The 18,465-nt window shown below is 43.9% G+C and overlaps 1 protein-coding gene across 15 annotated transcripts in view; it reads left to right on the forward strand.

Annotated features, from left to right (window-relative positions):
* auts2a (activator of transcription and developmental regulator AUTS2 a) overlaps positions 1 to 18,465 on the forward strand; it is a 359,733-nt gene that overhangs the window by 310,212 nt on the left and 31,056 nt on the right. For all 15 annotated transcript variants that reach the window (XM_008428210.3, XM_081615290.1, XM_081615291.1 and 12 more), the window contains one exon: positions 9,216 to 9,264. In XM_008428210.3, the coding sequence (XP_008426432.1) occupies positions 9,216 to 9,264 (49 nt within the window). The remainder of the gene's footprint in view (positions 1 to 9,215; positions 9,265 to 18,465) is intronic.

Below are 18,465 nucleotides of genomic sequence, written 5' to 3' on the forward strand. Positions count from 1 at the left end.
AGTATTAAATCGAGGCCTCATGGGGGGCTTTTGGGTTCCCGCACCACAGTTCTTTGGTTGGATATGTCTGGTGGGTCTCTGCGAATATAAAGACATGCAGATTATAAAGAAAAATTAAAGTCGAGGCTATGCAGCGATGCGTTTTATCTGTTAGGAATGTTCCTGTCTAGGATGTGGCTCCACTTAACTTTTCTGAGAAAACTGGGTTCACATTGAAGGATGCTGACAGTGATTCTTTCTATCCTCATCTTAAAACTAAAATGACATCTGGATTTCATTCTACTGGCTAAAAGATCCTTTAATATACGACAAGCAGAACTAACTCTTAGTCATACCATCTTTTTTCTTTTTTTTTTTGATACTCAAATGTAGGATGAGACAGCAAAAATGATTGATAGTGAGATTCGAGGATTTCCAGTTTGATTAGTCTGGAGTCTGAGTCAAATAATCAGGTCATTAGTAGGAGTCTGGAGAACTTGACTGCACTGAGGAGGTAATTCAGTCATTTGATTGAGGTGTATTAAACCAAACACACATCTAAAAGTTGCAGGACACCAAGGCCTGTATTTGAGGATGTCTGGTTTAGACTTTGACTAGGTCATTCTAGTGCATGCATATGTTTTGATCTAAATCAGGAGTCGTCCTGAAGTTCTTAGATCCCACCCTGCTCCAACACACGTGGCCTTTCTCAAACTTGGTGGTTTCCTGAAGAGGTAGTCATTTGATTCTGCTGGGTTGGAGACGCCTGATCTAAACCAATCCATTAGCTGTATTATTAGGGTCATTGTTCTGCGAGATGATGACTAAGTGGTTACGTTGGATGTTATTGAGGTGTAGCAGAGTACAGTGGATTGAATCCTCCCATTTTACAAAAAAGGCGCTACTTTGTCTTTATCTATAGCATAAAATCGTGATAAAATCAGTTGACTTATCCTGGTATAATGTTAAAAAAAATTGTCCAAGCTTTATACTTCTCCAAAGTACAATGTACAGTGTGCTTAAGAGGGTTATGTAAGTATAGCATGGCTAGTCTCCAAAACGATTTAGCTTGAATCTTAGAATCCAAAATGACCATGACATGAAATGCAAACAACTTTTGATGTAAGTCGTGCTTAAAAAATAAAAACAGGCCGCGTGTGCTCTGAGGCAGACAGCCCGTACGCCCTCTGTGTGTAAGAAGCACACGGAGTGATTGACTGGTCTGAAATTATCCACGGCATCGTAGCCCACAGCCTGCATTCCTCACCAACGTCTGTAATTTAGGCAAAAAGGTCTCCCATTTTTCTTTTGACTGGGCAAAGTACCAGGGAAGGAGTTGCTAGACCTTTTGGGATGAAACTTGAGCTTTTTAGTCAGGAAAGGTTAAACCAATTTTCTTGTCTGCATTGTTTTTGCAAAGTGAGTCCTACAGCGGCGACATTAGACTGATGGCCGGTGCGGCCGGTTTGTTCCCCGCTGACAGGGCTGCTCCTTTCTATGCCCACAACGTCAACTGGATCTGATTATTGCCTTCCAGATCCAGATAATGTCTGCCATTGATCAGGCCATTTATCTTGAACTCCTGCGGCCTCGGCTTGCTTTCAGAGGCCACGGGGAGATAAGCAGATCCACATAGGCAGATAACAGTCTCTACAGGCTTTTAACAACCGGAAGAAATACTTCTCCGCAGCTGCAACTGTCTGACGTGATTTGAGTTGTATATCTCTGGAAGCTTTAATGTAACAAAAGGATCTGCTTTTAGAGGCACAACCATCGGATCCCATCGACATCCCCCCCACCCCCCTGCGTCCGTCAGTCTTAATGTTCCCAGAATGCAGGTCGCATCTTTTAAGGCTTCTCAGATTTCTCTTTCTCTCTTGTCAGGACGGTTGATTGATGATTCCTTACAGAAAAGGCTGTCAAGTTTTCCAAAAGCCCCGTCTCCCGTCCTCCCTGCTCCACGCTCTACTGTCCCAGTTTGTGTTACAGTTTGTCAGTGTGTGTGTGTTTGTGTGCGGAGCGGTGTGTCATCCGCCACATTAATACCAGCAATGAGTGACAGATTAATTTATGTCTGACTATGTGTCTGAGGAACCGGGAAGAAAGGGCCTGTCAGTGCTGCTTGTCAGGAGGGGCGGAGAGATTAGAGCCAGTTGTCATTGACAAACCGCTGAAGGTTCGAGGAGATAAGGTCGGATGCAACGAGTTTGGGTGAAAGAGAGAGAGAAAAGAGAAAAATAAAAATAAAAAACGTGTGAATGTAACACAATGAGATTAATAGAAATAAACACAACAGTCACACGACGCCTTCAAATGACTGGGAGAGGAGGATTTGCTGGCAAGTGGAAGCGTGTGGGTTTGTAGGCGTGCAATTAGAGATATTTCACAGCTCTGTGCTGCGGACTACATTAGTCGTCTGATGTTAAGCAACAAGCGGGGTATGATTTAACCCCACCTCCTTCTCCGAGAGGTGGAGGATTAATTTAACACGTCCTTGTAAAGCAGGTTTTATTCTCTTTTCAGCGGTACGTGCCGTCATTTATTATTCTGATAATTCCAGCAGTCAGAACGCCGGATTCCAGCAGCCTCTGAAACAATGAATTCTGGGCCTCACGCTGTTTGGCTGTTACATGTTATAATCCTCTGGGTTTTTTTAGTGAATAAATAGCTTTTGTAAACACGGCGTGATAAAAAACAGATTAGTTAGCTCTTTGTGGCGTGGAATATGTGTTTTTGCTCGCTCTCATTGTGCCGTGTTGCTAGAATAAATGGTAGCATTATTAACAGAACCAGCAATGCAGTCGCGGGATCCGCAGGATTACAGACTCGGCCTGTCAGAATGGGTTTTGTCAGCTTCTTCCTAACTTCCTCTGCTAACCTAATTTTACGCCTGTTTGATGGATTCCAGAAAAAACCCACTTCACACTCCAACAGAAGAAGGTTCTGTTCAGTAACATCGATTTAACACGAGCTGTTTTTCCATAGGTCGCAGCACTGCGCACATTGGAACTGCCAAAACAAATTTGCTTAGGGGAAACAATTTTTAAAAACTCACGTTTTTGATGAAAAAAGTTAGGTTGACGTGGGTTTTTCGGCCATATCGACATTGATGTATTTCTCAGAGCTGCAATGGAAATACTTTTTTGGAGTCACACAAATCACGTGATCAACAACCGGATGTAACGACTGGCGAAAAAGACTAAGAAGATTACAGGAAGTAGTTGGAGGATCATGTTTTTTAATGATTTGGCAATTACAAAACTGTTTTTCGACATTAGCGGACTATCGACGATGTTTTGCACACATCTGTAATGGAAACACATCTACTTCCATCTTTATATACTTTAGTGTGTTAGCATCGAAAACCAGACTGAATAATTGTCCAAACAAACCAGAACTAAAGTAAAAGAGATACTCCAACATACTGCCACCACGACTGGCGCAATACTTGTCCTTCCCCTTCACAATTACGGCATTATATCCCTATGCAATGCGTTTTTACGGTTCCCTAAAGCAAAGATAGTCTGGAGTCAGCAGGAAAAACGTACCAAAAGCTTTTAACCTATCACACCGCCAGCACTCATGTTACACTTATCAGGAATATTTCAATGGAGGGGGAGATTTGTCATAATGGCAGGCAGCCTCATAAAGCCAAACCAGTCCTCTGCGATTGTAATCTCAGTGAGTTCCTGTAAAATTAAACCCTGGTAGCGGATGGAGGGAGTGTGGGGGAGCCAAACATGATTCTGGTTTCTTTGAAGTTGGGAACCAACATCCCAAAAAACAGAATAAAAGATGACAAAATGTCAGCGTGAAGCCGATGGTCTATAGATAGAACTTGCATGCCCAGACAGCAATTATGGGGATACATAGCACAAATGCAGACATTGTGTTTGATCTCAGTCCTTCTCTCCCTTCCACAGATACTGTTTTTTTTGTTGTTGCTTTTTTTTCCCCCCATGTGAAACTGTGCAGGCTTCTGGTTTGTTCAGTGAGAGCGTGCTCCTTTTGTCAGCATTTCATTTGAATTAAAAATAATGCGCTGTGTGAGAGCCGGACGCCAATTGTTTGGCAGTGTGGCTGTAATCACAGACTTGTGGTCGCTCTCAAATCTGATAATGACCGTATAAAATGGAGAACAGCAGCTCATTCCTTGCTGCTGCTGCTGCACTGAAACCCCGAGAAGGACTGGTAGCCATTTTCTGTCAGCAGCAGTCGTATAAATACATATTAGCAAGACGCTGTTGTCATCCTTTTGAAGCCAAACCACAGCGCGCTCTTGATGTGTCGTCCTAATCACAGCCTCAAACATAGGAATCGATGTGGTCTAATTACATGGAAGCGCTGTTAGTGCGTTTGCAAATTGTGTAGAAAATGATTTAGAGCATTTAGAGGCATAAATCCTTAGCGGGGTGGAGTTCTCAAAGATGTTTCCACAGCCCATCACCAGCATCAAAGAAGGATGTTGTTTGTTTCATTGGTCGTCCTGAAGCTTCATGGCCAAGGCAAATCAAGGAGATGAAGTCCATCTGGTCTCTTATTGAAGACTAAAACCATAGGTTCTAATGGTATTTGATGCCAACCTTAAAACACCTTTAGGACGGTCGGACCAACGTCAAACTATCGATACACACACCCTTCGCGGTAAACAAGATACACCGAGCTGACACACCAAGTGAAACTCCAAGATGTTTTGTTATACGTGTGACTTTCAACACTATAGTAAACACAGCAATCATGGCAGAGAGAAATGAGTTCACTAGTTCGGAGGAGGAAATGAGGACAAACTGACGAGTTACAACGTCTCAAAAACTAACGGAAAGCATCGGTTGGATGTTCACCCACTGCATCGAAGCAGAACCGAACAGGAGGAGTGTTTTGGTCCAACTTCCTCACAGCCTCGGGCAGTCGCTCCTCAAAACTATCCGTCCTGCTCTCTGGGTGAAAAACCGGCTTCTGGAAGTTCATAGCTGGGGTTGTTTTCCACATAAACAAACACACGCACGAAATTCTGACCATCCACGAAAAAAGTTCAACGGGAAGGTTGAAGAAGGCCTGAACAACGTAGGGTTAAGACGCAATTTTCGTCCCGCAATTACGACAGTGAGATCGGATTTCGGCAGTTCGGCTTCACCACTTAGAGCCCTTTAGTGTCTCTGTTACCAAGAAATCCATTCGAGTCTTGGCTTTGAGTTTAGTCGGTTTCTGCTCCGGAGTTGTTCAAGAAGACCTCTGTGGTGTATATCTATTGTAATTTTTATTGACCTCCCAGCCACCCAGTTGATTCACATTAGACAAGCCATGACATGTAAGGATTTGCACCATGAAGAATATTTTCCAGTACAGTCTGCTGTTAGACTGCAGAAGGGAAAGGGCAGAAAAGAAGAACCTTTAAAGCTGTAAATCTACCAAAGTGCCAAATGTTGATGGAGCTTGGAGGTCAGAATAATTTAAGCCAAGTTAACACTCCGCGCCCTCCGTAGATTTGCCACGCTGCTTTCTAAGTTGCATCAAAGATTCACAAACTCAACATAAGGCCTGAAGATTCTGTGGTTTCTAGACAGTGTGGCTCTAGGTAGAAACGCCGGTTTCCTCCACAATCCACAAACATGCATGATAGGCTAATTGGGATTGCGTGTGTGTGTGTGCGTGTGTGTGTGTGTGTGTGTGTCAGAATGAAAGTTAATCTTACCCACTTTTTCTTGATTTTATGAATTTATGAACATTGTGATGATCCCTGAATGGCTGGCTTTAAATGTATGTTATGTTTGCAGACAAAAGTGCAGATTACACCTGTGAGCAGCAGAAACTAAATACTGGGAATAATCAACTATTAACCTCCTTTTGTCCTCATTTTCTGTGTATAGGGAAAACACATACAAATCTCGGTCATTTTGACCCGAGGACAACAGGAGGGTTAAGAAATGTTTTACAAACCGTCCATCACAAAACTCCATCTACAGTTCAAGGTCTTTTCAACTACCTCACTGCCGCCGTGCCAGGGCAGATTCCAACCCTGGTAATCTGATTTGGCCCTGGCTCCCTGTTTCCAGTGGAAACAACGGGGGCAAAAGAAAGACCCCCACATCCCCCCAGAAACGGTCCTGCTTCTTGTGCTGGAATCACCTTGAGAAAAACCAAATCTCCAGGATTTGGCAAAGTTACCAAGTAATCACCAGCTCTCCAAGGCAGATCCGCGTCTGCTGTTTTCCGAGCTGGAGGTTTTTGTTACAGTGGGCCGTGGAGAGCTTAAATCTGGGGAAGGCTGAATGACTCAGAGGCTCTTGTATTTTCCCGCTGACCTGCCTCCAGGCCACAGCACTGGGAGCCGATACAACTGGAAGACAGCGCCTGTGGGCTGCAAGGAGGTGGAAGCTGCTCATAAAGGAGCGTTTTGTTTTTCCTCCTCTCACGGTAGCAGCACCCTGCTGGGGAATTCATTAGCGGCTGACATCATCTCACTCTGTACGAAGTGAAAGAATATCTTTCTACCCCAGCTCTCCCCTCCCTCTCCCCTCTCTCAGCCCCCCTCCTCTCTCTCTCTCTCCCTTTCTCTTTGCGTCCTTATGTACCTTTGGAGCGCTGCTGTCTCTCCTTTTGCGCGCCATATACGCAAAAGATCGCCGTGCGCCTTCAGCCACAGCTTTTCGGAAGCCCAGACACACGAGTGTGTTTATCCTCTGAAGGAGTGCTACTGAGGCTGGATCCGAGTCCGCCTGGAAATCAGGAAGTGGGAGGATCCGGGCCGCGCGGGCGGGCAGGCAGGCAGGCAGCAGGAGCAGCAGCCACTCACTGGATGAATGGGAGTTTGTCAGCTTCTTGGAAACGGATGGGGAGAGGCTGCTGTGCGCCCATGGTCGTCGGGAAACCTTTTTAGACAGAACACACAGCTTCAACTGGGCTCGTGAGGTTTTTATTTTTTTTATTTTTATTTCTCTCTCCTCCACCTCTTTGATTCGCCTCACCTCTGCTGAAGGGAACCGACCGTGCGCTTTGTTGGATCGCTTTGCTCCGCTCCCTTCTCTGCGCGCAGAGCCTCCCGGATCCTGGTTGTTACCGCTCACGGATACTTCCCGACAGGAGAATAAACGGGGAACAGGCACGTTTAAAGGAAAAGAAGTCGGGAAGCAAAGGGTTATTATTATTTTTTTCCTCTCTCCGAAGCTCTGCCGAGCGGGACGCATGGTTCCCTTTGTCCAAAAGGCGCAGTAGCTGAGAGCGGCTGTGGATTCCTTTTTTTTTTTTTTTTTTTGCTTTTCTTGGAAAGGCTCTGTATCTGTCGCTCTCCTTTTCTGCATGGCTGTGGTCCGTTTTAAGGGAATAGACGTCGCCGCCTCCTGTATGGATTATATTCTTTAAAAAGCAGAATGTAAAGCGGGACAAAGTTGAAAGCCTCACTTTTCTGCTTTTTGCTAATCTTCCCAAAATCAAAGGTATGAGCGCTGTTTTTTTTCTTTCTTTCTTTTTTTTTTCTTTCGTTTTTACCTGCGAATTGTCAGTTGGTGGCCAAAAATGAGCTGCACACGTTTTTGTTTCCCGCATCTTTTATTGTTTGCATCGAGATAATTATTTTTTGTGTGTGAAATGACGCCTGACTCGTGTTTAGGAATAAAGCAGGACAGTGCGTGTGTTGTTTGTTTTATTTGAATTTGGAGCAACACTTTGCGGCTGACGCCGCCTGAGCCGCAGCACAGTGCGCATCCAGCTGTCACTGGACGCAGCATCGCGCTGCACTCAAATCGGGTGTGTTTGACATTTTTCCCTTTAATCCTGCGGCGCATCTTCCCTCCCAGACAAGTTATTAGAAATGCATTACATCCTCAGAATGAACTCGGGTCAGTTTTCCTCTCAGACGAAGCGTGCTCCTTCCGCTGCTTTCAATTCTCTCCAACTAGCTAATCTGCAACTTAGCTTTCCTGCGGCGTTTCGGTGTAGACACTGTTATTCTTTGCGCTTTTACAAACACGCGAAGCTTTTATTGTTTAATTCTGGTTTAAATCCCGTCTCTCTGCTCATTTCTCCCTCTGACACGCCGTCCCTGCTGGTGCTCAGCCGGGGAGCCGTGCGCGCGGATCGGCTTGTTTTGTCACGGGGCAACAGTGCCACCAAGTGGTGGGAATGGGAACTACAGCTTGTTTTGTTTTCGAACGTGTTTTCCTGGATGGGCTGAAAATTATTAAAAATCAAGCGTTATAGACGGTCTCATCCTGTGGAGTCCAGTAATTTAATTTGCTCTAAAACCGGGCTAAGTGTTTATTTAAACCAGATTTAGATTGATTCCCATTTCACCCTTTAACCCCCACTTTTAGCACTCAATCCTATATTAATTTTTTTTTTAAAAACTACAGGGACACAGCTTTCCAACTCTTCAAAACTGATATTTTTCATGGCACATTTACGCCTCAGCAAATACAATAGCATTGTAATCTTGTTGTAATCTAATGCTGTTGTATTTGTTTTAGTATCACTGTTAAATATTACTAATCAATATTAAATGTTGAAAAAGAAAATAGAATGAGTGAAAATGTTCAATTAAAATTATGTTAGCATCACAAAAAATGTATAATATGAAGTTTGGTGTGTGTGACAATGTATTTAGTTTGACGCCATTTTCAGTTATCAACAATAAAATAGAAACACTAAAAATAAAATCACAAATCTTTTGAAATGTATTGTCACAAGAACACAAAGACAGAAAAAAAACTTTTTTTTTTGTCTTCTGATTTATTACACTGGAAAAATAAATGCACCAATCATGTGAAATACTGATATATTTGCAGGCAGTGTACTTTAAGTAATTAATGGAATCAAGTGTTTAATATTTGAACACCTGTATACCACATATTTTGTACAAAAAAACATTTCAAATACATTAAAGACGTTGTATTTGTCATTAGGCTGCAGCTGTTCTGCCTTAAACCATACAGTCGTGTCTGCAGCAGGTTTGCTAGCTGTTTACGTGACGCATAGAAGCCGATTAGAGGATGTTTCGATAAGAACTGATGAACGTCTTGAAGAAATGTTCAATTTTTTTGGTGTAAAATTTTAGTCACTACCTGCAGTAAGTGCAGAGGGACAGGAGGAGGGATGATCCTGTGAAATGGGATTCATCCCTGATGTTCCCTCTGAAGGAGCACGGCTCCACACAGGAAGAATAGATTAGAAGGTGTTAAGTTGGAGAAATTATTCTGTGCTTTACGTAATGTTTTTGTTAATTTCTTTCTTCTCTTTTCCAGGTTTCCGATGCCAGTTCAGAGAAATTTTTCAGCACAGCAGCAGTTAAAGGTACAGACTCTCTCTTTTTTTTTTTTTTTTTTTTTTTACTCCTTGTTATGAAATGTGTCTGCGGAGCTGCAGGTGCATCATCGTCATTGTCTTGCTGATATTGTTGAATATAGATTCTGAAAGTGTGCCGTGTTTTAGAGACGCACCAATCAGCAGGCCGAAAATCAAAATCTGCCCATTTCTCTCAACTCTAGGTTTTCTTTTTCCTATTTATTAGATACACCAGAACTGCAAATTGCTGCCAGTTTAGATCTTTCAACGCATTCCCAAACATCGTGGATTTAAAAGATTGTTGAGTTTAATAAAAACCAGATTTAGGTTGGGAGCACATGCTTTGGTTCATAGATCAAGATAATCTGGCATTCAATTTTTTTTTTCTACTGGATTCAAAATTACTGCCTCCATCAGTGAACCTGCTGCACATTTTTGCTACTTTGCGTGTTGGATTTGGTCATAATCAGAATTGGGAAGACAAACGTCACAGAAATTGACCTGAAAAAGCCCAATTTGTGCATCTCTACTTCACGAGGCTGTATTGTCACTTTAAACAGATGCCACACTTAAAATCCAATTAAACCCAGGCTGCAGAGCTGAGCTGGGACGCAGGTTGACATTTTGACTGGTGGCTCTGACAGTTATCATCCATGAAATGCTGAAGCTGTGAAGAGTCTGAGGCCTGGCCTTGTGTACGTGCTTGTCTTTAACGTTAGCGTTTACCGGCTAACATTTAGCGACTGGGCGGCGTCAGCGACCTTCTGTTGCAGACGGCGCAGGAAATGGAGGACTTTTCGGATCCTACCGGGGAGCAGAGCGAGGGCAGGGGAAGCATATGTTTACGGTCTCAGTGTGCCAACACCACATGTGACCTCATTATCAAGTCACTAATTTGCTGTTAAAAGCAGCCCTATTTTCTCCGGCTCGCGGATAATGGTGGGGTGTCCCACGTGAATGGACATTCCTCCGTAATGCTGGGGGGAGTCACCGTTTCAGGGCAGGAGGGGCGGGTGGGGGCACTCTGAAACCAGGGTCACGACCTCTCCACCGCTGTGGTTGGAACGGGACCGATTGCCGATGATAGCGGACCTCCACGCTCATTTCCCACATTTTGGCGTCGGGTTCCCTTTGGTGCTTGATTTTTTTATATTTTTTTTTGCCGGCTCAATCACCGCCGCTGAACAGGGAGGTTTTCCTTTTGAACGTGCTCCTCTGTGGACTGATTTGGATCCCCTGAAAGGATTAAGACCTCTTTTGTGCGGCCTAAACCAACAGAGGGCCACCCTCTCTACCCCCCTCTCTATGAAAGGACCTCAGTCGGGAAACAGTTCACAAAATCTGCTTTCTCCCTGCTCTGTGATAGACCGTTCTCCTGGCCTCCATTTGCATTTAAATATCCCTTCTTTTCTTCCCTTCCTACCACGGCCGTCTCCTCCCTCCTGCCGTATGCTAATGCGTGTCGAGTAAAAGAATCCAGGTGCACGAGGAGCAAAGAGCTCTGGTATTTTTATGGAGGCTGGTGTTGGGATTAAAAGAGTCGGGGAGGTTTTTGTTGGAAGGGATTACCAGCGCTCTAATGCAACCCAAACTCGGGATAAGCGGCAGCTCCAACAAAAATAGCGACAGAGAGTTCGTTTGCGCCGTGCTCAGTGTCAATATTTGCCCAAAGGCAGGTGCAAAAAGTCTGTTTGTTTGCTGGATTGAACTCTTTTTTTAAAAAAAATTTTGTGTATTTTGTTTGCTTGTACAATAAAAATGTTGAAATCTCTCTAATCCTCATCATGGGAAAGTAAATAAGAGGAATAGCAGCATCCAGACAAAGCTATTATAACAACTGACTGGTTTGGTGATTATTAGTAGTAATAACCTCCAAAGCAGCAGAACAGGTTGGTGAAGAAGTTAAATATTTGTCTTCAGCTAAAACCTCTAATTCCTGGAAGCCAAAAACGTGTTTCAGATACAAAACTAACATTACAGTAAAACCACCATAATTGGGACAAAGTACCATAACATGAGGCTCTCTAGATCGCTGGTATTTAGCTAAAAACTTTTTTTCCCTTTTGCTGTGAGACTGAAAATGAAAATGAGCCTGGAGCAACCAGAGGTGTGATGGGGTTCTCTAATCTTTCAACTTTCTCACCTGCTCCACATTTTCTGCTGACCGTTTTTGCTCCTTCACCAATTTGCATGTTTGCATTTTTGGACCATTCATACCCGACGTTTCTGGGTAAAAAAAAAAAAAAAAAAAAAGATCAAACATTCCCTCAACATATTTCATTCATACATTCGATATATTTTGTACCCACTTTTCGCATAGCTCAGTGTTTTGTTATTCAAAATAACAAAGTCTGACTATAATGAATAATATCTACCAGTAGGATGGTTTTTAGACTCATTTCATGGAGATGCACCAATCAGGTGTAGCCCGGCCAATTTCTCTTTTTCTACCAATTTTTAGTAATTCTGATTCTTCTTCCCATCTACGTGTTATTATACATAAAAGACAAAAGACATGCAACAGGGTCTTTGAGAGAGCAACACAGGAATGAAGGGATTACAGGATTATCCTCATTTATTGCATCTAAGTGTGTGTCTAACCTTTATTCGCTCTATACTAAAGTCAAGCAAAGTTCAATTATACCCGAAATGCTGCATTTACTTAGTTTTGAAGCGTTTAATGAATAAAGGCGGAAAAAGATCAGATCAGATCTAAACCAGGGAAAATTGTCAAATTCCTATGTATGCCTCTGATTGATTGGTGCCATTTTGCTGTTTTGGGCCTTCAGAATGTGTTGCATTTCATCAGAGTCCAACGGTCCTAACATGGATCAGAGCTGCAATCAGTGAGGGCCGGGTGCAAAGCAAACGTTAAAGCGTGTGTAACATTTATAAAAAATATGTGTTTTACATCTTTGTTAAAACTATCATCACAGATTATCTGTATGAGACAAATAATCTGTGAAACATCGAGCTCCTCTGCCTTCTCCCAGTTCGAACTACTCAGTCAGAAACAACCAATCAGAGCCAGGAGGAGGGTGTTAGCGCTGTCAATCACTCCCCCCCCCCCCTCTGTTAAACAGGCTGGTTCACCACAACACAGCCTGCTACAAATGCTAAGGCTCGTTAGCTGACGGCAGATAAACACCTTTCCTGGAACAATAAGCTGTTTCTCCACCATTCGCACATTGAGCAGCATACACGAGAATGATTGACAGCACTAAGACCCTCCTTCTGGCTCTGACTGGTTGTTTCTGACTGACTGACTGGTTGTTTCTGTAGTTAGTACTGGTAGTGCTGGGCGAAAGCAGAGGATCTCAAGTTTTCACAGATTATCTGTCTCATATTGTACTTGTCATAACATGGTGACAGTTTTAACAAATATGGGGGGAAAAAACATAATTTTGTAAAAGTTATATAATGCAGCTTTAAAAAAATAATATAAATTACATTAGTTTCCTGAGTTACGGATATTTTGTCTATTTCCGTAACTCAGGAAAACTACAAAGTAAAATAATCAGACATGCCGGGATTTACGTAGATGAACATGTAAAATGGTTTGTTTACAAGTACGAAATGGAAGCAGCCCTCGTCATTTTTTCCCTTCACCATTCTTTCCTTTGGCGTTTTGGTTCTTTTGGGTCTGAAGCAGAGCCGTCTACAGCAGGGTGTTTACACTGACTGTGCATCAGTTCATCAATTCATTCCTGATTTAAAGTATATTTGCGTAATCGCTCAGCACTCTTGTGTAAGGATGTGACGTTAACCTCAATCCACCCACACACACACACACACACACACACACACACACACACACACACACACACACACACACAAACAATGGCGGTGCTGTGTACGTGTTGCATTTCCAGCAGATAATCTAACTTGTTTTCCTCACATCTGCTCTGAAGTGCTGTCTACAGTGGAGCCCATCAGCTTTCGAATGGCCTCTGTGTTTTTCCTCCTTCCTTCCTGCTCACTCTGGCTTCCCTTTGCCCAGGAATGGATTTCATTAGCGCCGAGTCATTAAATGTTATCTCTAATTACCACGGTTGTCGATGCACCTGCAGGTGTCAGCTAGCCAACCCTGATTCATTTACTCTGCCTGGGAGCGAGCGGCAGTCACGGAGTCTATCGGCCGCTGGAGAAATAAACAGCTATTCTGAAGTCTGGGCCGCTCCCAAGCTGCCGTGGGTGCAATTCAGAGAGAGAGAACCTTGTTAGCGCGGTGAATGCCGTCCAGGGAGAAGATGGTGACTCTGACAAAGCAGCCCTGCTCGTCACCTCAAAGGTCTGCCGACACATCTAGCGGATGATTAAAGCCGCGTCGAAAGGACAAGAATATCTTCCATCCGTCAATCCGCACGCTGTCAGAGGGACTGAGTCACCTGAGCTCACTCTGCAGTCTTCTGTCCGCTCTGCGTAGTCCAGCAACGGGATTAACGTAACAGGATGGAAATCAAAATGGTGTCCAGTGGGATTTATTTAAGTATGTGAAGCTTTTCCCGGCAGTGAGACGAAGAGGTCGCATAGATTATCTTAAAATGTATGCATTATGAGTTTCTGAACATGGAAAATGAACCCCAAAAAGGCTTTAATTTAGGACATTGCAGTCCAAATGAAGTGTGTGTATAAACTGTAAAAACACAAAATCTTACGTATTTTTGGTCTAGTTTTTAGTGCAAATATCTTAGATAATTTTTAGTACGAATATCAAGACTGAACTAATTTGTGTGTCGGATTTATGGGTGTACCAGAAGCGCACAAATACAGAGATTGCATATAAAAAAAAATTATATAGAACTAAAAATGTTAATGTGTCAAAATCTATGTACTGGTACTCAATTAACTGAAAATGATGCATTATGTTTTGGCTCTAATACAGATAGTTTTGTGAAGCAAAACTTTGTCATCTGTCGCTGTTGTAAGTGGATGTCGCTTGTGCGTCAAATTTACGGGCGTACCAGAAACGCTTATATACAAAAGTTCTGGCCGGACCTTTGTATGTTAAAAAACCCCCCAAAAGTGATTAATTGCGTTAAAATCTACGTAATGAAAAAATTGAAATTAACGCACTGCTGTTCTGGCTCTAATACAGATTGTTTCTGGAAGCAAAAGTAGGTCGTCCATTGCTGTTGCTATATATATAAATATATATATATATATGTATATATATATATATATATGCACACACACACACTACTACTTCCATTTAAAGTATTTGTAGAAAAGACGACAAAAATTGGTCAAAATGGCAATCAGCAGATCAGCTGCTAATGAAACCCGGGAATCGGGATCCGCCAGGAAACGCCTGATCGATCCGGCTGTAGTAAGCACTCGTGCTGTGTCTTTTAAAAATTCATCTGGTAGATGTATCGCAGAGTGATGTCCCTCCTGAGACATCTCCTGCAGCAGCTGCGTCTTCGATGTGAGACGATGAAGAGTTGAGTGCGGGGGTGAATTAAGGTGCACGGCGCAGCGATTCTCGGTCCCCCCCCGCCCCCCCCTTACCAAACCCCCATATCAGCACAGGGCTGATTTCAGCATGCTTTACTGGAGTTAATGTGAAAATGAAGCTGCGGTGCAGTGAGACCCCGGGCCAACGCCGGTGTGAAGAGCGCCACTAGTGAAGTGTGTCAGGCTTGAGTACGCCTGTCACCGGGGGGAGAGAGTAATGTGCCATGTGGAAGGTGTAATTTGCGGCGCTGATGGCATTGTTTAAAAAAAAAAAAAAAAAAATCATGGAAATAGAGAAGCAGAGGTGAACTTTTGTGGCACGTATCGGAGCTGAAGAGCTCCCTGGATCGTCGTAGAGAGCTCCGCTGGCAGCAAAATTGCCTGTGAGCGTATCACTCCCGCGTGGGAGGGAGCCGAGGGCTTGTTTTCCTCCTTTCCCTGAGCAGGAGGACCGCTGATAGAGCCGTGTGCGCTTCCAGGCTGCGGGGCCGCCACCTGCTGTAATCTCAAGTGATATAGAGAGCAACAATCACGCCACAAATCACCCTGGCAGCTTCCTAACTCACTCAGTGGACTGGAAAGAGAGGGCTGGCCTTTCGCAGCACCAGTGTTGGTTTACTGCCCCCCGGGCTCCCCGCTCTGCCCTCGCGCTGACCTCTGCCGTCTGTGTGGGTTTGAGTGTCGAGAAATCAAGGCTGCCTGTGGAACTTGACCGGATGCACGGTGGAAAGACGACCCGACTGCTATTGGCCTTTTGTGCATTCAGGGGAAACGGCAGCAGTCAGAGACCGCCTCTGTGAGGTCACGGCGATGGAACTGCTGGTATAATGTAATGTTTTTACTGAATAAAGAAGCCTGATGGAAAGAAGAGGAGCTGCTTGGCTGGGCTTGTAGGAGAACTGAACAGAATCCAGCACTTTTGGACGCAGCAGTGGAGCTGGGGTAGAACGCTTAATCCATGTACGGAGGCCTCAGTCCTCTACACGACAGTCACATGTTCGAGTACCGACCCGTTGACCTTTGCCGCATGTCAATACACTGACATGTGGCAAAGGTCAACGCCAAAAACATTCTTTAAAGTGGCAGTACTGTGTAAATTGGCTTTTTTTGAGAAACCCTTTAATCTCCCATGGCAACCATTACACTGTACAAAATACCTGGTTGGACCTAGCTCCACCTTTGAGGAGCAGCTCCTCCTCATAGCTGCGGTTTCCAAGCTGAGGTTCCAACTCACAGAGCAGCTCTCCCTGTGATTCCCCCATTCAGCTCCTTCAGACTAGCTGACAGCAACTAGCAGCTGCACATCTGCAAAGCTCATTGTACAAGCTACGACTCAGTGCAACGCTGGTAAAAATGTTGATTAAGGGTTAATAGAGGAGCGATGCTGTGATGACTTCCTGAAGGCGGAGTTTCAGAAAGAGCAGGAATTTTTAAAGAGACAGAGGCCCAATTTTAAGGCCTTAAGGTACGAAGCCAAATTTCTTTTAAGTCATATTTGACATATACAGCTTTTGTAACAACTGACATTAACGTAATTACTTGAGTAGGCTATAAAATGACACTAAAATACATAATGCTACTACCCCTTTGAAAAACAAACAAAAACAAGAATCCAGCCTTTTCTCCTGGGGAGGCTCAATATCAGGTGTTGGAGCTTCGTGCTTCGTCCCTCCTCCCTCTCCAGACTCCCTCTCTGCAGCCATACCTCATTGCTGACACAGCCAGACAAAGGTTAACAAATCAAGGGAAGCTCCGGCTGATTTACTGCCTCGCTGGCGCAAACAATAGACCCGGCCTCCACGGAAAAATGAAATAACTGCAACATTTTCCAGCTGTATGTGGTTCAAAATCACATCTAAAAGCCTGTATTGATTGCGGGTCATTACTCCGGCTTCTCTTGTTTGGTTTCAAAATGAATCTGGCTTAGGGTTTTATGAGCCAACCCTTTTTTTTCCCCTCCCCCCAATACTTCTGCAGAGAAACGTTTCTTATACAAATGTTTGGCTTGCTAAATGCAACCAGCAAGATGTACAAATTTCTGCTGAATATCTGAGGGAATGAATGAGTGCGTTTGGGAGAGCGGTCGGTGAGAGGGATGCTTTGAAAGGCTCTGCAGTGTGTGCCAGATTCCCTCTGTCCTCTCCTGCAGCACAAAGAGGTCGTTCAGAGTTTGTTCCCTCGGTCCCTGAGGTTAGAGACTAAGTAAATCCATCCATCTTAATGCACTTATTTCAGCACCAGGAGAGCTGCAGGGAGACTGTGTAAACACTCCTATATCCGACATGCCAGGCTAAACCCGAAGAGCCTGGAACCCATCAGGCCAAAAATTAAAGGTCTACATCTCAAACACAAACATTTGAATGGGCTCAGCTCCAGAGATCAAAGTGAAAGGCCTTAGATTTCCTGCTGAAGCCCCCCCTGTTTCCCTTCCTGCCCTCCGCCACGCTGAGAAATGTGGCTGTTTAGCAGCCAGCCTGGGCTGAATGGGGAGCAGCTATATGCTGTGCGCACCTATGTGGCAAACTCTGCAGCCGTCCAGGCAGTGCCCAAGGATTAATGGTAGTTTACTTTGAAATACAGATTGATTTCAGGGGAAATGTAATGAACTGTAAGAACAGAACTCTCCTTATTTAGGTCCAACCTCAACAACGTTTTTGTTGGTGGGGGTGTTTCAAGTGATAGTTTGTGTTTTGTGTAACAGGGCTTTGATTCGGATTAGCTAGCAGCTAATTCCAGTGGGAACAAAACTAAAGCCGAATTGCCTTATTATGTAATGTCGTAAAATTGAAAAATAAACGTTCTTTGGAGCTTTGCATCATGTTGTAAAGTTATTCCCTCATCAAAAACTTATCTGGAGAGTTTCTATGATTCCTTAGTGCTATAAAATGGCACTATGTGTTTGGAAAATGCACCTATAGCCCCTTTAAAAATAACAGTAGTCTGAAAAATTTTCTTTTTCGAACCTTTACCTCTGTAACATTTTCATCAACTGCTATTTACACAGAAGCTGCAGATTTTTTAACACAGGAAATGAAAGTAGGAGGCGGTGCGCCACCAGTAATCTTCCTGTGTGAAACGTGCACTGAGAACTGATCATCTGAACCGTTTCCGGTCAAAAACAGCACCTTCTTGAACCACAATATATAACATTTTTTACTCTACTTGGCACTAAGGCAAAAATAATCTTTATTTCATTTTAGCCGCCATGTTTGTTTTTTTTTTTTCCATGTCACCACCTCATGTGTTGACATGAAGATGCCCCCAACTAGAGAAAGTGAGGAAAGAGTTGGAGGTGTTGAAAGCAGCACTCTCCTTGCCCCAGGAGACGTCCCCTCCCCTCCACCAGCAGCATTCACTGATCCAATGTGGCATTAGCCAGTCTCCTGCCAACTGTGCAGCATTAACAGGGTCAAAGCACCAAACACACACACACCAGGACTGAGCCATTCCCAGCTCGCTGTTGGCGCGTTCAGGCCAATTATGCCTGTATCGCTCTTTGGTCCCTGTGGCTAAGGTGACATTGCCAAAGAGCGAGAGAGAGCCGACCACCTTAATGAGGCCACATGGTACCTCGGAGGTGTGTGTGTGAATGCATAAGAGAAGGAGTGGCAGCCTGAAATGAGCCTGTTATTGTGAATCCACCCTGTGTGTCTGACAGCACTCTGTCGCTCCTCACGGCTTTTTCTATCAGCCCCCATGTTTTCTGCAAAAATTAATTGTTCAACTGAATAACTTGAAGCATCTGAAGGACTG

The sequence above is a fragment of the Poecilia reticulata genome, chromosome 14 (assembly GCF_904066995.2).
Source record: "Poecilia reticulata chromosome 14, P_reticulata-male-v2, whole genome shotgun sequence".
In the NCBI taxonomy this organism is placed as follows: Eukaryota; Metazoa; Chordata; class Actinopteri; order Cyprinodontiformes; family Poeciliidae; genus Poecilia; species Poecilia reticulata.